At 44.9% G+C, this 14,832-nt stretch overlaps 1 protein-coding gene across 15 annotated transcripts in view; it reads left to right on the top strand.

Moving 5' to 3' along the window:
• Positions 1 to 14,832, top strand: part of MYT1L (myelin transcription factor 1 like) — a 264,817-nt gene that overhangs the window by 161,794 nt on the left and 88,191 nt on the right. For all 15 annotated transcript variants that reach the window (XM_033143037.1, XM_033143039.1, XM_033143041.1 and 12 more), the window contains one exon: positions 13,348 to 13,718. In XM_033143037.1, the coding sequence (XP_032998928.1) occupies positions 13,348 to 13,718 (371 nt within the window). The remainder of the gene's footprint in view (positions 1 to 13,347; positions 13,719 to 14,832) is intronic.

The raw sequence follows: 14,832 nt of genomic DNA, 5'->3' as shown, positions 1-14,832 counted from the left end.
TTGAGTTTCCTCTGCTCGTTGTGCCATATTTCTTTTTCTTCCTCAACACCCCCCCCCATGTTTCTTATACCTTTTCACCCACCAGTTTGATTGCCATGGCTGCAGCCGTGGGTGAATAATTGCCTGTCTTCACAGGAGCATGTTCTGGAGCTAAAGTCGAGTGCTTGCTTCCTGATGTATGCCTCATTTGGATTCTGCCGACAGCCTAGGGGCTGTATTATTCATGCCTTGACAGATAGCACTCACTAAAAGCATTGGAACCGGGCCAGGTACTGGCAGAGAGATAGTGGAGCATTGCAACTTGCAACAGAGAGGAGCATCTATAATACGGGGGTGGTGGCGGGAGGAGAAATCCTCACACGTCCCTTTTTGCTGGCTCTTATATTGATGGAAAAAATTCATTTGCAACAAAATAAAACACCCTAAAAATAAATACATTGCTTCCTTCCCCTGGCCCTCCCCCCTCAATCCTTAAAACCATGCTTGAAAGTTTAACACAATTTTCCACATTTAATTGCAAAGCTGATTTTAATTAGTAAGGCCCTGCATGTGAAAAATGAAGATTCACTTGGGTGAGTGTAACACATTGCAGTGTCTGCTGAACGCTCTAATTAATGTATGGCGGCTGTACAATGGGGTGCACTGTGGGATATTTATGAAAAATTCTGTGCACGCAGACAGTCTGTACGTTCCTGAATCCACAAGAATAAATAACTCCCCCTCCCTGTTATTCTTTACGAGACATTATTGTGCATGCCATCACTCCATCCATAAACTTTACGACGTGCCTGTCCTCTTTACTATTTGTCAATGATATAATAAATCAGAAGTCAGGGCATACATATTTTAACATTAATTTCAAAGAAGGATTTGGTGGTGCACTATTCAAAGATCATGCTCCATTTGGACAAAACTGGCAGAAGCCCCTCTTCTCTGTGTGTTTCTCCAACTCTCTGTTTTAACTACTGTACATGAAAAATAATGAATCCTATAAGGGAAGACATATAAGTATGTCCCTGAAGTTAAAACGGCACCTTTGCATTGGACCACAGTTCAAATTTCACATGTAGTTCATAATACCAGTTTTGTTATTTAAAAAAAAGGTTCCAAAGAAATTCTGACAAAAAATGTAGAAATTCTTGCAGAAAATCATGTGTGTGCTGTGTATATAACACATGCATAAGACCTCCGGGTATAGGGCGGTATATAAATTCTATCTATCATCTATCTATCTATCTATCTATCTATCTATCTATCTATAATATGCACACACATTCATCCTCCAGTATTTAGCTAAATGCTGTTAGGTGTTTTCCACCAACTGACTTTCAGTCCTAAGCAAAAGGATTTTCAAATGAAATACAGCAAACAATAAATAAATGTACTGACAGAGAATCCGTAATATATCTGAAGTCTGTTACTGGCTTCCTTTGCAGTAGAATAGCCTTATACTTTTTATCAGAATCCATGATGCATTACTGAAGAAGTATACACCAGAGTGTAAAACATTCACCAAAAATCCAGGTCTCTGGTTTTGTATGGCAGTGGATGCTTTTGATTTTCATATGCAGTTATGTTACTTTTGCCATGTGGGCTGGCAAACCGCCATTTCTTTTGCTACAAGATTTTGTGACCTTGATTTGTCACAAGGGTAACTTGATTAAGGCTGACTTAACTATGATGGTCTAGGCACGTTGGCTCCACCTGCTGTGGTGTAATTGTTAGATAAACATTGTGAGGGGTGGAGAAAATGCAAACCCTTCCTTCTGTATTTTAATATAGCTTCCAATTCAGTCATCACATGTGGCAGTGGCCATTTCCCAAATGGGATAACATTTTAAAAATGAAAATTTGTTTTCTTCTTGGCAAGACCCAACATTACAGCTGTAGCTGCACCAGATTCCAGGAGTAAGCTTACATTAAGAAAGGACATTGGCATGCTTAGGTAAAACTGATGAATTCATCAGCTTTTGTTGGGTCCATTGATCTTAGCTTAAGGTTTAAACCTGGTGCAGATGTAACACTGGCATCATGCAATTTTTTTTTTTAAAAAAAATTCTTTTCTTTTTTTGCAAATTGAGGGCAATCCTCAGAACATGCACTCCTTTATCTTCCTTCTTTCTTTCCTTTATATAGAGAGAAATCCTTCCTTTGTTCATGGCTGTATTTGAACCAATTTAATTACTGAATGCTGGTTATGGTTTCAAGTAGGTTTGCAAATAATGGTTTTGCTGGCATGCAGGCAACTCTGAGGTTGCAACCCGAACCTGCTTACCTGGGAATAAGTTCTATTGAACTAAGTGGAAATTAAATCTTGCTCCATGGAAGAAGGAAGGAAGTGTACACCCCTAAGATTGGCTCCTAATTTGCAATTAGGGACGATGCATCAGATATTTCATCTCAAACCTGTTTAGATTATGTTCTTTTATGAAGGACATAAAGTTGCCTTATACTACTGAGCCAAACTATTGATCCGCCTAGTGCAAGCATGTCCAAAGTACTATTCGGGGGCCTACTGCGGCCCCCTGGTTGATTCAATCTGGCCCCCGTGGCAGTACAACAACTTCAATCCTCAAAAACAACTCTGGTCAGCCCTCACGCATGTTCACTTCATCAAATCTGGCCCTCTTTGCACCCCTGGCCTAGTGCACATTGTCTCTGATTAACTGGCGGTGAACTAGCAGAGGTCTTTACCAACCCTGCTGCATGAACTGGGGGGTCTTGGAATCTTGCCTACTCCTGAACTTGGAGCAAGGCTTCCACATCAGAGTGTGTAAATAATGAGAAGGCGGGCTGGTGATCTCAGTGCGTTTAGAATTTTTCCCCCCCAAACATTTAAAAATTCACAGCTAGGAGGAACTGAAGAATAGCCCCTGTGCGTTTTAGTGCAACACTGAGCAGGATAGAGAAGGAAAGATGTGTCAGAAGGATGGTGTCAGAAGGTGCTGAATGGTCCATCTGTGCCATGACAGTGATAGCAGATTTGGGCTGTAGGATCTGCAAAGAAGTCTCTGGCATGAACTAGGTGTTTCCATGATGGTAACTTGTTTTCTTTTGAACAGCAGGTGTTGGGCACATGCTCTTCCATCAGTGCTTTGCTTGCCACCACATTGTCTGAAGTGGGAAGGTTTACAAGGGGGCAACCGGAGGGGATGTGTTGCTCTAACAGCCACCAAATAAATGAGGGCTCAGTGTGTGCTGCAGGAAAGGGAAGAAAAAGAAGCAGCAGTACCCAGAAAGATAATTTTCTCAAGAGGCTTCTGCAAATATCCATATAGATTTGTCCTCTTACCTACAGCAGATTTCTTCTTTTTTTAAAGAATGGCTGGCTTGGCTGATAGCATAATGTGCTCACTTTGCTGATAGAAACAGATAGTGTGAGAGCAACTTCTTAAAGTGGCTCTAAGAGGGATACGAAGGCAATCTTCACATGTTGAGTAAGTCATTCTCTCTGCCTTCCATTTTCAGCATCTGTAAAACAGAGACACTAGATAGTCGCCCTCATCTGTAAAATATTTTGAGGTGTCTAAATGAACAGCTCTGTGAAGAGCTAGTCATTACTATGACTGGGTTCAGTACAACCAATTCAGTGTGGCTATTTACTTCTGCACATAAAAACGCAATCCTTATCCCAACAGTAGAAGACTTTCTCTTGGCGGTGGCACGGATCAATTTTGGACCAACTCTTCATATTTTTTTGGGAATTATTTATTTTAGTGACTTGATTTCTGTTTTGAACCACATTTCTTTCCCTAAAAGAACTATGCAACACACTCTTATGTCTACAGTTTGCATGTCTTTCTCATAAATAACAGTGGTTTATTTTCTAGGATGATAAAAACTCTCTTCACTATCTAATAATTATTACACATCAGGAGCTGGAATCAGGCATAGGTCAGCAATAAAACAATAAAGTACCTGATGTCAGTGAAGTTAACTCTTTATTAAAAAAACAAAAACAAAACAGCTCAGTCCTAGTGGTCACAGCAACCCCTTCCCAGTATGTCTTGCCCAAGTGAAGCATTTGCAAGGACTGAAGGTCACTGCCTTCCTACTACTGTCTAAGGCTCTTCCCCTAGCCTAGTTCCTTCCTCTGGCATCCTAAGGCTCCATTGTCCTCCTTCTTATTGCTCTGCCCTTTTTCATTTTTCTGTGTGTTCTGGGAGTCCAGGGGGAAGGGGAGCTGGTTCAAGCAGGAGGGGGGACCCCCTGGATTCTTCAGAAGCCTTATCTCTCTCCTGCCCCCCTCCTCTCCTACCCCTAATTCTGGACTGCCTTCTGCCACAGCCTCTTCAGCTTCTGACACCTCCTCCTCCCAGTCTTCTCCCTCTTCTCCCTCTAACCACACATCGTCATCCCACCACCAATTCCCACCACCCCCTTCTTACCCTGCCCCAACGGCTGCCTCCCACAATTCCTCTGAATCCAGCTAGTCCACGACACTACGTATGTAATCCACATTTTCTCCAATTAGTTCAGGGTGATATATGTGGGGTTCTCTATTCTTGCTATCATAGTAACCTTATGTGTTGGATTCCATTAAGAGACATCAGCCGTGTTCAGGCATCTAAACCATAGTTTAGCAAAAGTTGAAGAAGCTTTCCAAAAGAAAGGCTTGAAGCAGCGAAAGACTTGTAAAGAACTCTTGGGGGAGGGGGCCACCACAGAAAATCTGCCCCCATGCATTTTCTCCTTATGGATACCTGAATGGACAGTGAGAAGGGCCTCTGTAGAAAGTCTCAGTTTTTGGGCAAGAGTATATTGAAAGCTCCTCCTGCTATAGCTTCCTGTCCCCACACTCTAGGCATTTGTTGAGGGTCTCTTAGCACTCTGAAGAGGCTTTTCAATGCCACAGGAGGCTGGAAGGAGAAGGTGGGCACCAGGAATTCCCACTGCATGAGTACTGCATTCAGTTGTTGTTGTTCAGTCGTTCAGTCGTGTCCGACTCTTCGTGATCCCATGGACCAGAGCATGCCAGGCACGCCTGTCTTTCACTGCCTCCCACAGTTTGGTCAGAGTCATGTTGGTAGCCTTGAGAACACCGTCCAACCATCTCGTCCTCTGTCATCCCCTTCTCCTTGTGCCCTCAATCTTTCCCAGCATCAGGGTCTTTTCCAGTGAGTCTTCTCTTCTCATGAGGTGGCCAAAGTATTGGAGCCTCAGCTTCAGGCTCAATCCTTCCAGTGAGCACTCAGGGCTGATTTCCTTCAGAATGGATAGGTTTGATCTTCTTGCAGTCCAGGTGTTATGTACTGAGTTGAATAGGATCCAAACTGCAGCAGTCTGATTGGTCCTAGAACAATAGGATTGAGATTGCAGCAGTCTGACTGGTCTCAGAACAATAGGATTGAGATTGCAGCAGTCTGACTGGTCCCAGAACAATAGGATTGAGATTGCAGGAGTCTGATTGGTCTGCAGGAGCCACCCAATCCAGCTCCAGGTGGAAGTGAATCCGCACTCTGATTGGCATACAGAAGTATCCCGGAATTAGCCAATCACGTGGGGCCCATTGTGTAAATAGTGTATATAAAGCAAACGTTTTGGGGGAACTACATTCCTCACTACTATGAGCTGAATAAAGAGCATGAAAATCACACTGGACTCCGAGTATCTTTCACTGGCGACGAGGATGGGATCCCGCTGAGCTGACTGCCACACACAGCACCGCAGCAACGCCACCTGCCGCACAGCTGCCTCGCACCGTGTATCCAGGCTTCAGCTCCGGGTCCCAAGGAACTCAAGATGGCAACGGACAGCAGCTTCTCGCCGTTCAACCCAGCATCAGGAGACTGGGAAGGATACGCCACCCGTTTCACCTTTCTTCTAGAAGCTAAAGGGGTCACCAACGATGCCAAGAAGAGGGCGATATTCTTCAGCGTCTGCGGAGAGGAGACATTCGAAATCGCCCGGGCTCTCCTTGCACCTGATGATGTCGCTACTGTTCCTTACAAAACAGTAATGGAATGGCTGAAGGGGCACTTCTCGCCACAGCCCTCGGTGGTGGCTCGTCGAAATGCCTTCTATGCAAAGCGGCAAGCCCCTGGGGAAACCATAACGGGGTTTGTGACCTCCCTCCGCCAAGCCGCTCGGTTCTGCAACTTCTCAGAGTTGGAGAACATGCTGCGTGACCGCCTCGTCGGTGGCCTGAGGGACGAGAAGCTGCAACGACGCCTCTATGCCAAGAAGGACCTAACGTTCCAGGTCGCTCTGGAGGAGGCCCTGGCAACAGAAGCCGCCGAGAGGTCGATGCAAGAGGCACGGCCGAGCGTGCCGTCCCAACCAAGGGTCCACCACGAGGACCTCATCGACGATTCAGGATCAGACAGGGAGGAGGTGCACAGAGTACAGCAGCGCACTCAAGCCGTGCACACACCACAGCTGCCTCGACCAGAAGGAGGGAACTGCGCAAGCTGTGGGGAGAATCACGAGAGGAGGACCTGCCGTTTCCGCAATGCCGAGTGCAGGCAGTGCAGAAAATCAGGCCACATCGCCCGGGTGTGTCAGGCTCGGCCCATCCGACGCCAGGCATCAGATGACCGCCCCAAGAGCCCCAGGTCCCGGGGCCCAACGCACCAAGGCAACTCGACGGAGACCACGGACTACCAGGTATACCAGTTGCCCCACCCCAACATAGAGAAAATTTATGTAGAGGTACAGATAGAGGGGGCCCCGTGCCGCATGGAGCTGGACACAGGTTCAACCCTATCCATAATCTCGGCACGGACTTTAAGGAAACTGTGCCCTAGTGGGGGTCCCAAACTCAGGCCAGCCCCATTCACCCTCCGGGACTTCCAGAAACGTAAGGTCCCCACAATGGGGGTGGGGACCTTCAGGGTGCAATATCGAGGGCGGACGCGGCAACTGGACTTGCTCGTGGTCAAGGGCTCCTACGTTAGCTTACTGGGATTGGCATGGTTTGGACCACTGGGGCTAGCCGTCACCGGGGTGAACCGCACTAGCTTACAAGTGGATGTGGACGCCATATGCAAGGAGTTTCCGGCGGTTTTCGATGGGAAATTGGGACAGTATACGGGCCCCCCTATTGCCCTACAGCTGGACCCCGCAGTACGACCTATCAGGCTCAAGGCCCGCCGGGTCCCGTTCGCCCTGAAACCCCGTATAGACGAGGAATTGGACCGGCTCGTGGAGCAAGGAGTGCTGGAGCCTGTGCCTAATGCCACCTGGGAAACCCCGATCGTCACACCCGTCAAGCCTAATGGTTCGGTCCGCATCTGCGCAGACTACAAATGTACCATAAACAAGGCCCTCATGGCCCACGCATACCCAGTGCCAGTGGTCAGCCATGTCCTCGCCACCCTGGCTGGGTCAAAAATTTTTGGCAAGCTGGACTTGGCCCAAGCCTATCAACAGCTGCCAGTAGATGAAGCCACAGCAGAGGCACAGACAATTGTGACGCACAGGGGAGCTTTCAAGGTAAAGCGGCTGCAATTCGGTGTCAGCGTGGCACCAGGCATATTCCAGAATCTAATGGACTCGCTGCTTAAAGGGATTCCTGGCGTCACCCCCTTCTTCGATGATGTGTTGATTGCCGGGCCCACAGCAGAGGAGTTTGAGTACCGCCTTGCCACATTCCTTCTAGCACAGCACAGCACCCCCAGCTCAACGACTGGCCGGAGCCCCGCTGAACTACTAATGGGCCGGCGCCTCGCAATCAGACTGGACCGCCTCCACCCTGACAGAGCTCAGGATGAGGTAGTGGTGGGGGAAGGCAGGAACCCCCGGACCTTTGTGGCCCAGGATCCAGTGTACGCAAAGAATTTTGGGGCAGGCCCAGCATGGGTACCCGCCACAGTCACCAGGGTGACGGGCCCCGTCTCATACGAGGTGCTAACAGAGGGGGGGCAATGCTGGCGCCGCCACTGCGACCAGCTACGGCGACGATTCCCAGGAGAAAACCAGGAGGAGGACAGGTCAGAGGAGTCCCAAGGGAACAGTGGGGCATTGAGACCCGTAGAGCAGGAGGGGCCGGCAGGGGAGGCAGAATCAGTAAATACTGAGAGCACCCGTGAGGCCGAAAGGGCACCGGAACCAGAGCCACGACAGAGCGAGCTGGTTGCGCCAGACCAAACAGCCCCATCACAACCAGCAGCCTTGGAACACGAGCCTGAACCAGAACCCCTGACCATGGAACAGCCCAGGCCGCAACGCACACGTAGGCGGCCTGCGTACCTTGAGGACTATGGATGCAACCTCCCAGGCAGGACTGGAACTTAGAGGGGAGGGGTGTTATGTACTGAGTTGAATAGGATCCAAACTGCAGCAGTCTGATTGGTCCTAGAACAATAGGATTGAGATTGCAGCAGTCTGACTGGTCTCAGAACAATAGGATTGAGATTGCAGCAGTCTGACTGGTCCCAGAACAATAGGATTGAGATTGCAGGAGTCTGATTGGTCTGCAGGAGCCACCCAATCCAGCTCCAGGTGGAAGTGAATCCGCACTCTGATTGGCATACAGAAGTATCCCGGAATTAGCCAATCACGTGGGGCCCATTGTGTAAATAGTGTATATAAAGCAAACGTTTTGGGGGAACTACATTCCTCACTACTATGAGCTGAATAAAGAGCATGAAAATCACACTGGACTCCGAGTATCTTTCACCATGGGACTCTCAAGAGTCTCCTCCAGCACCATAATTCAAAAGCATCAATTCAGTACAACTGCATTCAGTACAACCTTGTAACTTGGTACGAACAGGGTTTTAAATAAGATGTCATGAGAATACAGACTGCTAATAGCAGAACCATGAAAGGAGCACATTCAGACAAATAAGATTAACTGTAATAGCAAGATTTCAGTAAGACTTGGCACTATTTTGGGAATAATTGCTGGTTGTCGGGACACATCTGTTTAACCTGAATTCTGCTATTTGCTAATTTTAGCGCTGGTTCTGATTATTGGCCTTTTTTTTTACTGTTTGTCTGCAGGAAGCAATGCAAGCTTCCAGGGCATATTATTATCACTACAAATCACTTCATAGCTCTCTTAAGGTATACTTTGAAATCTTTCTCACTCATCCTATCCTGTGAGGAAAAATAGCTACATAGTTAGTCAAGGTTGTGGTTTGGTTTTTCATATATATATATATAATATCATCTGTAAAAGTAGACTTAGGCTGCCATCCAAACCTCCCTTGCAGCAAGCTGTGGGGCAGGGCCAGTCCACCCATAACGCAAGGTGAGGGGGCAAGATCCACAAAGGCAGCAGAACCTCCAAGTAAGACACTGCCCACTGCTGCAACACACTTCCTGGATGCCAGACCAGCCTCCTCCTCAGCAGCCCCCCCCCAAGTTGATAGGCGTTGCCATTCAAATGGTGTGAGTGCCTGCCACATCTTGTGATCAATTTTGTGAGACAGACTTAACCCCCCCATTTTTATTCAAGTTGGCACACCAGCACACAATTAATGTTTGCCCCAACTTACATGGGAACAGGTGTTTTGCATTAGGAAAGAGTGGTTATATTACAAAGCTACTGAATAAGAAGGAAAAAGGAAATGCAAACTGAAGCTACAGTTCATCATTATGTTTGTTAAACACACACCAATAAAACTGCATATTTTTAAAGAACCAGATTGTAGCTGATGGAACTATAGAATGCTAAGGTACTGTCTCTTCTAAGTTGCTTGAAAATAACTTTCTTCCCCTGTGCTAAGAAAAGCTACAATCCCTTTTTTCCCTCTGAAATCAGGAATGTATAACATCTCAATCCTCTAACTACAATTCAGAATATTACACACTTGAATGATTCCTAACCAACCATGTAAGAGACAGAACAATGTATTATACTTTGAGTTGGATGTGAGAATCTTTTGTCCCTGATTTAGCTTCAGTTTTCTTCCTACTGTTTCCCCACCTACTTTTTTTGATAGTAATTTAAGTTGTTGCCTTATAGTGTTCACACCTTTGCATTATAGGAAGGTTTCTTCATATAATTTTCTTGTTGGTTTTTTTCCCAGATATATGAATAAAAGCTTAGTCTTGAATAAAATTAATTTGGGGAACAATGTTGTGCATTTATTGTAAAATTATTGTCAATTCGGAACTAGTAGTGGATAACTAGAATGGTCATCAGCCACTGATTCCACATCAACAATAGTTTTACAATAAATATACCATGTTGTTCCCCAAATAAATAGTATAGTAGACCTGTACTTCCAATGCCATTAAATGACAGTGAATTTTGTAGTTCAGTTTTTATAGACCATGCAAGGCTAGAATTATGCTAGTTTAGAATTATGTTAAATGGACATAATATCATTACTGTATCTATATGCACATCATATTCCGGTTTAGGTATAAAGTCTTGATCTTCCACCCATAGTTATGCCAAACACTCATGCATTACTTCCCTATTCTTTCAAAGCGTGTTTGGTTTGATCTTCTTGCAGTCCATGGGACTCTCAAGAGTCTCCTCCAGCACCATAATTCAAAAGCATCAATTCTTCGGCGATCAGCCTTCTATGTTGCCATAGAGTTTATTAAATACCATGCGCTGAGAAAGCAGAATGAGCAGAAAAGAGAAAGAAGGGAGTTTGTTGTGCTTTTCTGTGCACTAACTAATTTAAACTTAGTGTAGACAAGACAGAGGTGCTCTTGGTGGGGTTCTGGGGTCTGGGTGAGAGTCTCCTGAACAAATGGAAAAAGCAGGTGGGTGCAAACCCTATATGAAGAAATTTCATCTGAATGCTGTCCTCCTGAGCAGATTTTCAGTATGAAAACATTCGCAGTTCTGGATGGTGCCATTTTAAAATTTCAACTTCTTCCACACTATTAAATTTTTTGTTGCGCCCATTGAAATTCCATTGTAAATGCTGAAAATATATTTCTTAAGCATATCCTTTTCTGAAGAAAACACCATCTCCTTATCTTTTGAGCTCCCGCTGTGCATATGCTGTTCCATGTATACATGTGGCCAACTCTGCCTTCAGTATGAACTTGTCTTCCCGCGTTTCTTGTACTCTGCATCCCATTTAATTTTTAAATGACTACCAGAATTAATTTGATTTTCTGCTTCACCTATTTGCTTGGTCCTGATCATTAAGTTCATCAGTAGCACTGCATGTGTCATTTTTGCCCAATGAACAGCAAAGTTGGGGTTTTTTGTTTATTAAGATCCAGTTCTCCAGTCTTTCGGCTGTTAGTGAGTTGACAGGCCATAACTATTTTTATGATTGCTTATCTTCGGAATCCTAGTTTTTTGTTTGTTTTTTAAATGGAACAACTTCACATGTGGCAATTTACTGCACAGAGATAACAGGAAAAATGTGAAGTGTAGCATTGGGTGGTTGTTTTGCTATCAGTACATGAGTGAAGAACCTAGTGTGTCCACAGACATTGAAACATCCAACGCCTCTTCTCACATTATTTTAAAGAATACTCTTACTAGCAACACACCCATGTTTGTAGCATGAAAGCTGCTTACTTGCAGGGCCATTCTGCAACCCAGCTCTTCCTAAGGTTTTAGAACACCTATCCTTCCTTGATCAGTACGTCCATAAAGTCCCACGCAATGTTTGCACAGTGTGCAGCCATTTGCAAGAGTATTACCATTATTATCAAAACTAACATGGCAATAAATCTACAAACTGTACTTGGGGCCATATCTGTAGCTGTGGAAATGCAAAGCACTGATGATGAACCACCCATGGCTCGAATCAAGTCAGCTGGTGGGGAGCAGTGGCTGAGCTCCAGCACAGCTATGGCGTTCTGTCTTCGGCACTTCCTCCTCCGGCCATGCAGGCTGCTGGGGCATTGCCCACGATCGCAGCCAATCATGGGTGAGCTAGGGGGCGTGGTTTGGGAGCAGACCTGGGGGGGGGGACTTCTTCCCTGGCTATAAAAGCTAGTCACATTCAGCCTCATTCATCACTGATTCCCACCCACCCTCCCTACCACTTATATGGATGGGCTGCCCGAGGTTAAGTGGGAAGGCGCTGCAGAGCACCTTGCTATGGAAATCTTCAGTCGCTGTATATGGGGCCAGGGAGGAATTTGCCTTCAGACTAATTGACCATTTCTGAAGAGTTTCCTACCTCATAGCAATTGTCACAAGCTTATGGTGGGTAAAGCACTGGGTCGGATCCGTTGGACTTCTGGGGTGACCCCCTATTCTCTTCACAGAGCTGCAATTCCCAAGTAACAGTTTATCCCTCTTCCCACAAATCGCTCAGAATTTTTAGTTCTGTGAAGTGAATCTATGTATTTTTCCGCTTACCAGACAGAAAGATCCTCCCACCACAAACTGGGTGGGTGTGTTTTTTGGGGGGAGGAGGGAGGGGGAACCCACAGTAACAACTTTAGTCTGTAAGATCCAGGCCGATGGTGTGTAAATTATTTATTTGACTGCTATTTACAGTTCAGGGATGATATGCCACTGGGCTAAGATACCATTTTTAAAACCGGCTGAACCTGACTTAGATTTGATGTCATGGTTTGCTGAGATGTTAATACCTGTTAATACTGCACTACTGCCTTTATACAGAAGCTTGATTGGATTCCCCCTCCCCAGCTCTATGGTATGCATTTTGGTTCCCTCCATTTAGAATTTGCTAGCTGGAATATGACTTCTTTATCAGAAATCACCTGGGTAACTATTTTGAGAGAGCAAGCTTGTTGGCGACTGCAGTATTGGTTAATTATTGGGAAAGTGAGGCAAGCACACTGGGGGTGACATCCATTTTTGCTGTTGATCCTAGTGAAAAACACCTGGAGAAAAGCAACATTAGCCTGGTGAATAATGACAAAGTAGGGTTGCCTCAGGGTTCTTTCCCGGTCACAGTGTTGTTTAACATCTTCATTAACTGACTTGGAGTAGAGAGGCTGCTCTTCAGATTTGCAGATGTCACCAAATTGAGTAGAGCAGCTTACACCTTCAGAGACAGAAACAGGATCCAATATTATCTTGGCAGAACGAAGAACTGGGCCAAAACTAACAAAATGAACACCAGCAGAGATAAATGTTTCCTGCATTTAGACAGGAAACAGCAGATGCCCAAATACACAATGGATGGTTCCTGGCTGGAGAGCAGTAGCCTACATTTGACAGTGATATCGGGATTTTCGTAGACCGTGAGCTAAACACGAGTCACCTGTGTACTGTGGCAGTTTTAAAGGATTTAAATAGTCACTATTGTAAGCTCATTAATGACTGCTCTTAATATTTCCACATCTCTCTCTTATAGCCATCTTTAAAGCAAGGGTTTATGTTGGGAGAACTAGCATTTAAACAACCAATTGCATCAAAACAGGTGTGTGTCCCCCTTTGATCATATGCTCACAGGTGGTCTGGCAGACGGTGCAATAACATGTGTTTGTTTTTCTAAACAGTGTTTACGGCTGTCCTTTGGCAAAAAAAAGAAAGACGCAAGAGAAGCAACCCCAAGAACCGGCTCCTAAAAGAAAATCATTTGTAGTTAAAACGGACAACTCTTCAGTAGATGAATGCTATGAAACAGATGGAACTGAGGAAATGGATGATAAGGAAGAGGAGGAAGAGGAGGAGGAAGAGGAATATTCTGATGATAATGAGGAGCAAGTTGATGATGACGAGGAGGAGGAGGATGAAGAAGTAGATCGGGATGAGGAGGAGGTTGAAGAGGAGGAGGAGGAGGAAGAGGAGGAGGAAGAGGAAGCAGACGAAGCAGAGGATGATGAAGAGGAGGAGGAGGAAGAAGAGGAAGAAGAGGAAGAAGAAAGTGGTAATGCATAGATAAACACCGTGCACATTTTGGGTTAATCTTCCAGTGTGGTATTATGGGATTTAGCGGTGCATCTTTCTTTAAGGCTAATACTAGTCACTCTGCTTCAGTCTCTCTCTGCTGCATGCTGACAACTGTCCTCACTGCATTCTCTTAACAATCATTTTCAGATGACCGTCCTACAAATAGTTCTTGAAACAGCTAGCAGTCCAATTTTCAAAACGTGTAGCTAAGTCTCTGTGCCCAAAATTCTTGCAGAGAAGTGTGGCTGTATTGATGCTTGGAGTTATCAATGCCACGAGACTGGCCAAAGAACTTGGGAAGCAAATTGTTATGTTTGCACATATCTCTGTTGGGAAAATTCCATGTTTGTTTGCTGTACTTGTCTCCTTCATAGTAATTGTTTGCTTCTCCTATAGATATGGCCACACGTTTGCAGGTGCTCTTGGCAATGCAATATGGGAATCTTCCCTTTCGAAAATTTGAAACGACACCCTTTTTTTAGGCAAGGAACAAGTGGTACCTACTTTGGTTCTTTGAGACTTGGATGTTGTGTACTTTAGCTGATTTTATTAAAACTATGGAGACTGGCAGATTTACATAGGTATCCCTGTTAAAAGCATTACATGTATACTCCGTTCAACAAGTTAGGAGACACTCATTGAACGTCCAGTTAATATATTGCTAATACAATTAAACCAAAGGCATTTGTTCAAGTTCTGTGGACTTTTAAAATAACTGGTGTTATTTTAAACACTGGTTTCCAATTGCTTAACTTCAGTAGTTCCTACAGTAATCAGATCATACCGTAATGCCATGAAAATGAATATAATAATAATAATTATAATTCATCTAAAAAGTATTTTGTTCCCATTTCCAGGGAACACGTTTTTGGTTGGGTAGAATCACCTTTCTAATCAATCAATAAAAATATAAGAAAAAGTTTCTTTTTTTATAATAAGTTTCAGCACTCTTCAGTCGGATTCCTCTTAGGAGCCAGGTATGAAAGTTGTCTGATTTCTGTTTCAGAATTACCCTAGGTAGGAAGTAGAAAGTGGCTTAAAAAGACTCATTTAAAAGAGACTGGAAAGGTATGCCTCATATGGTTCCTTCT

This window comes from Lacerta agilis, chromosome 3 (assembly GCF_009819535.1).
Source record: "Lacerta agilis isolate rLacAgi1 chromosome 3, rLacAgi1.pri, whole genome shotgun sequence".
In the NCBI taxonomy this organism is placed as follows: domain Eukaryota; kingdom Metazoa; phylum Chordata; class Lepidosauria; order Squamata; family Lacertidae; genus Lacerta; species Lacerta agilis.
This window is presented reverse-complemented; position numbering and strand designations above follow the sequence as displayed.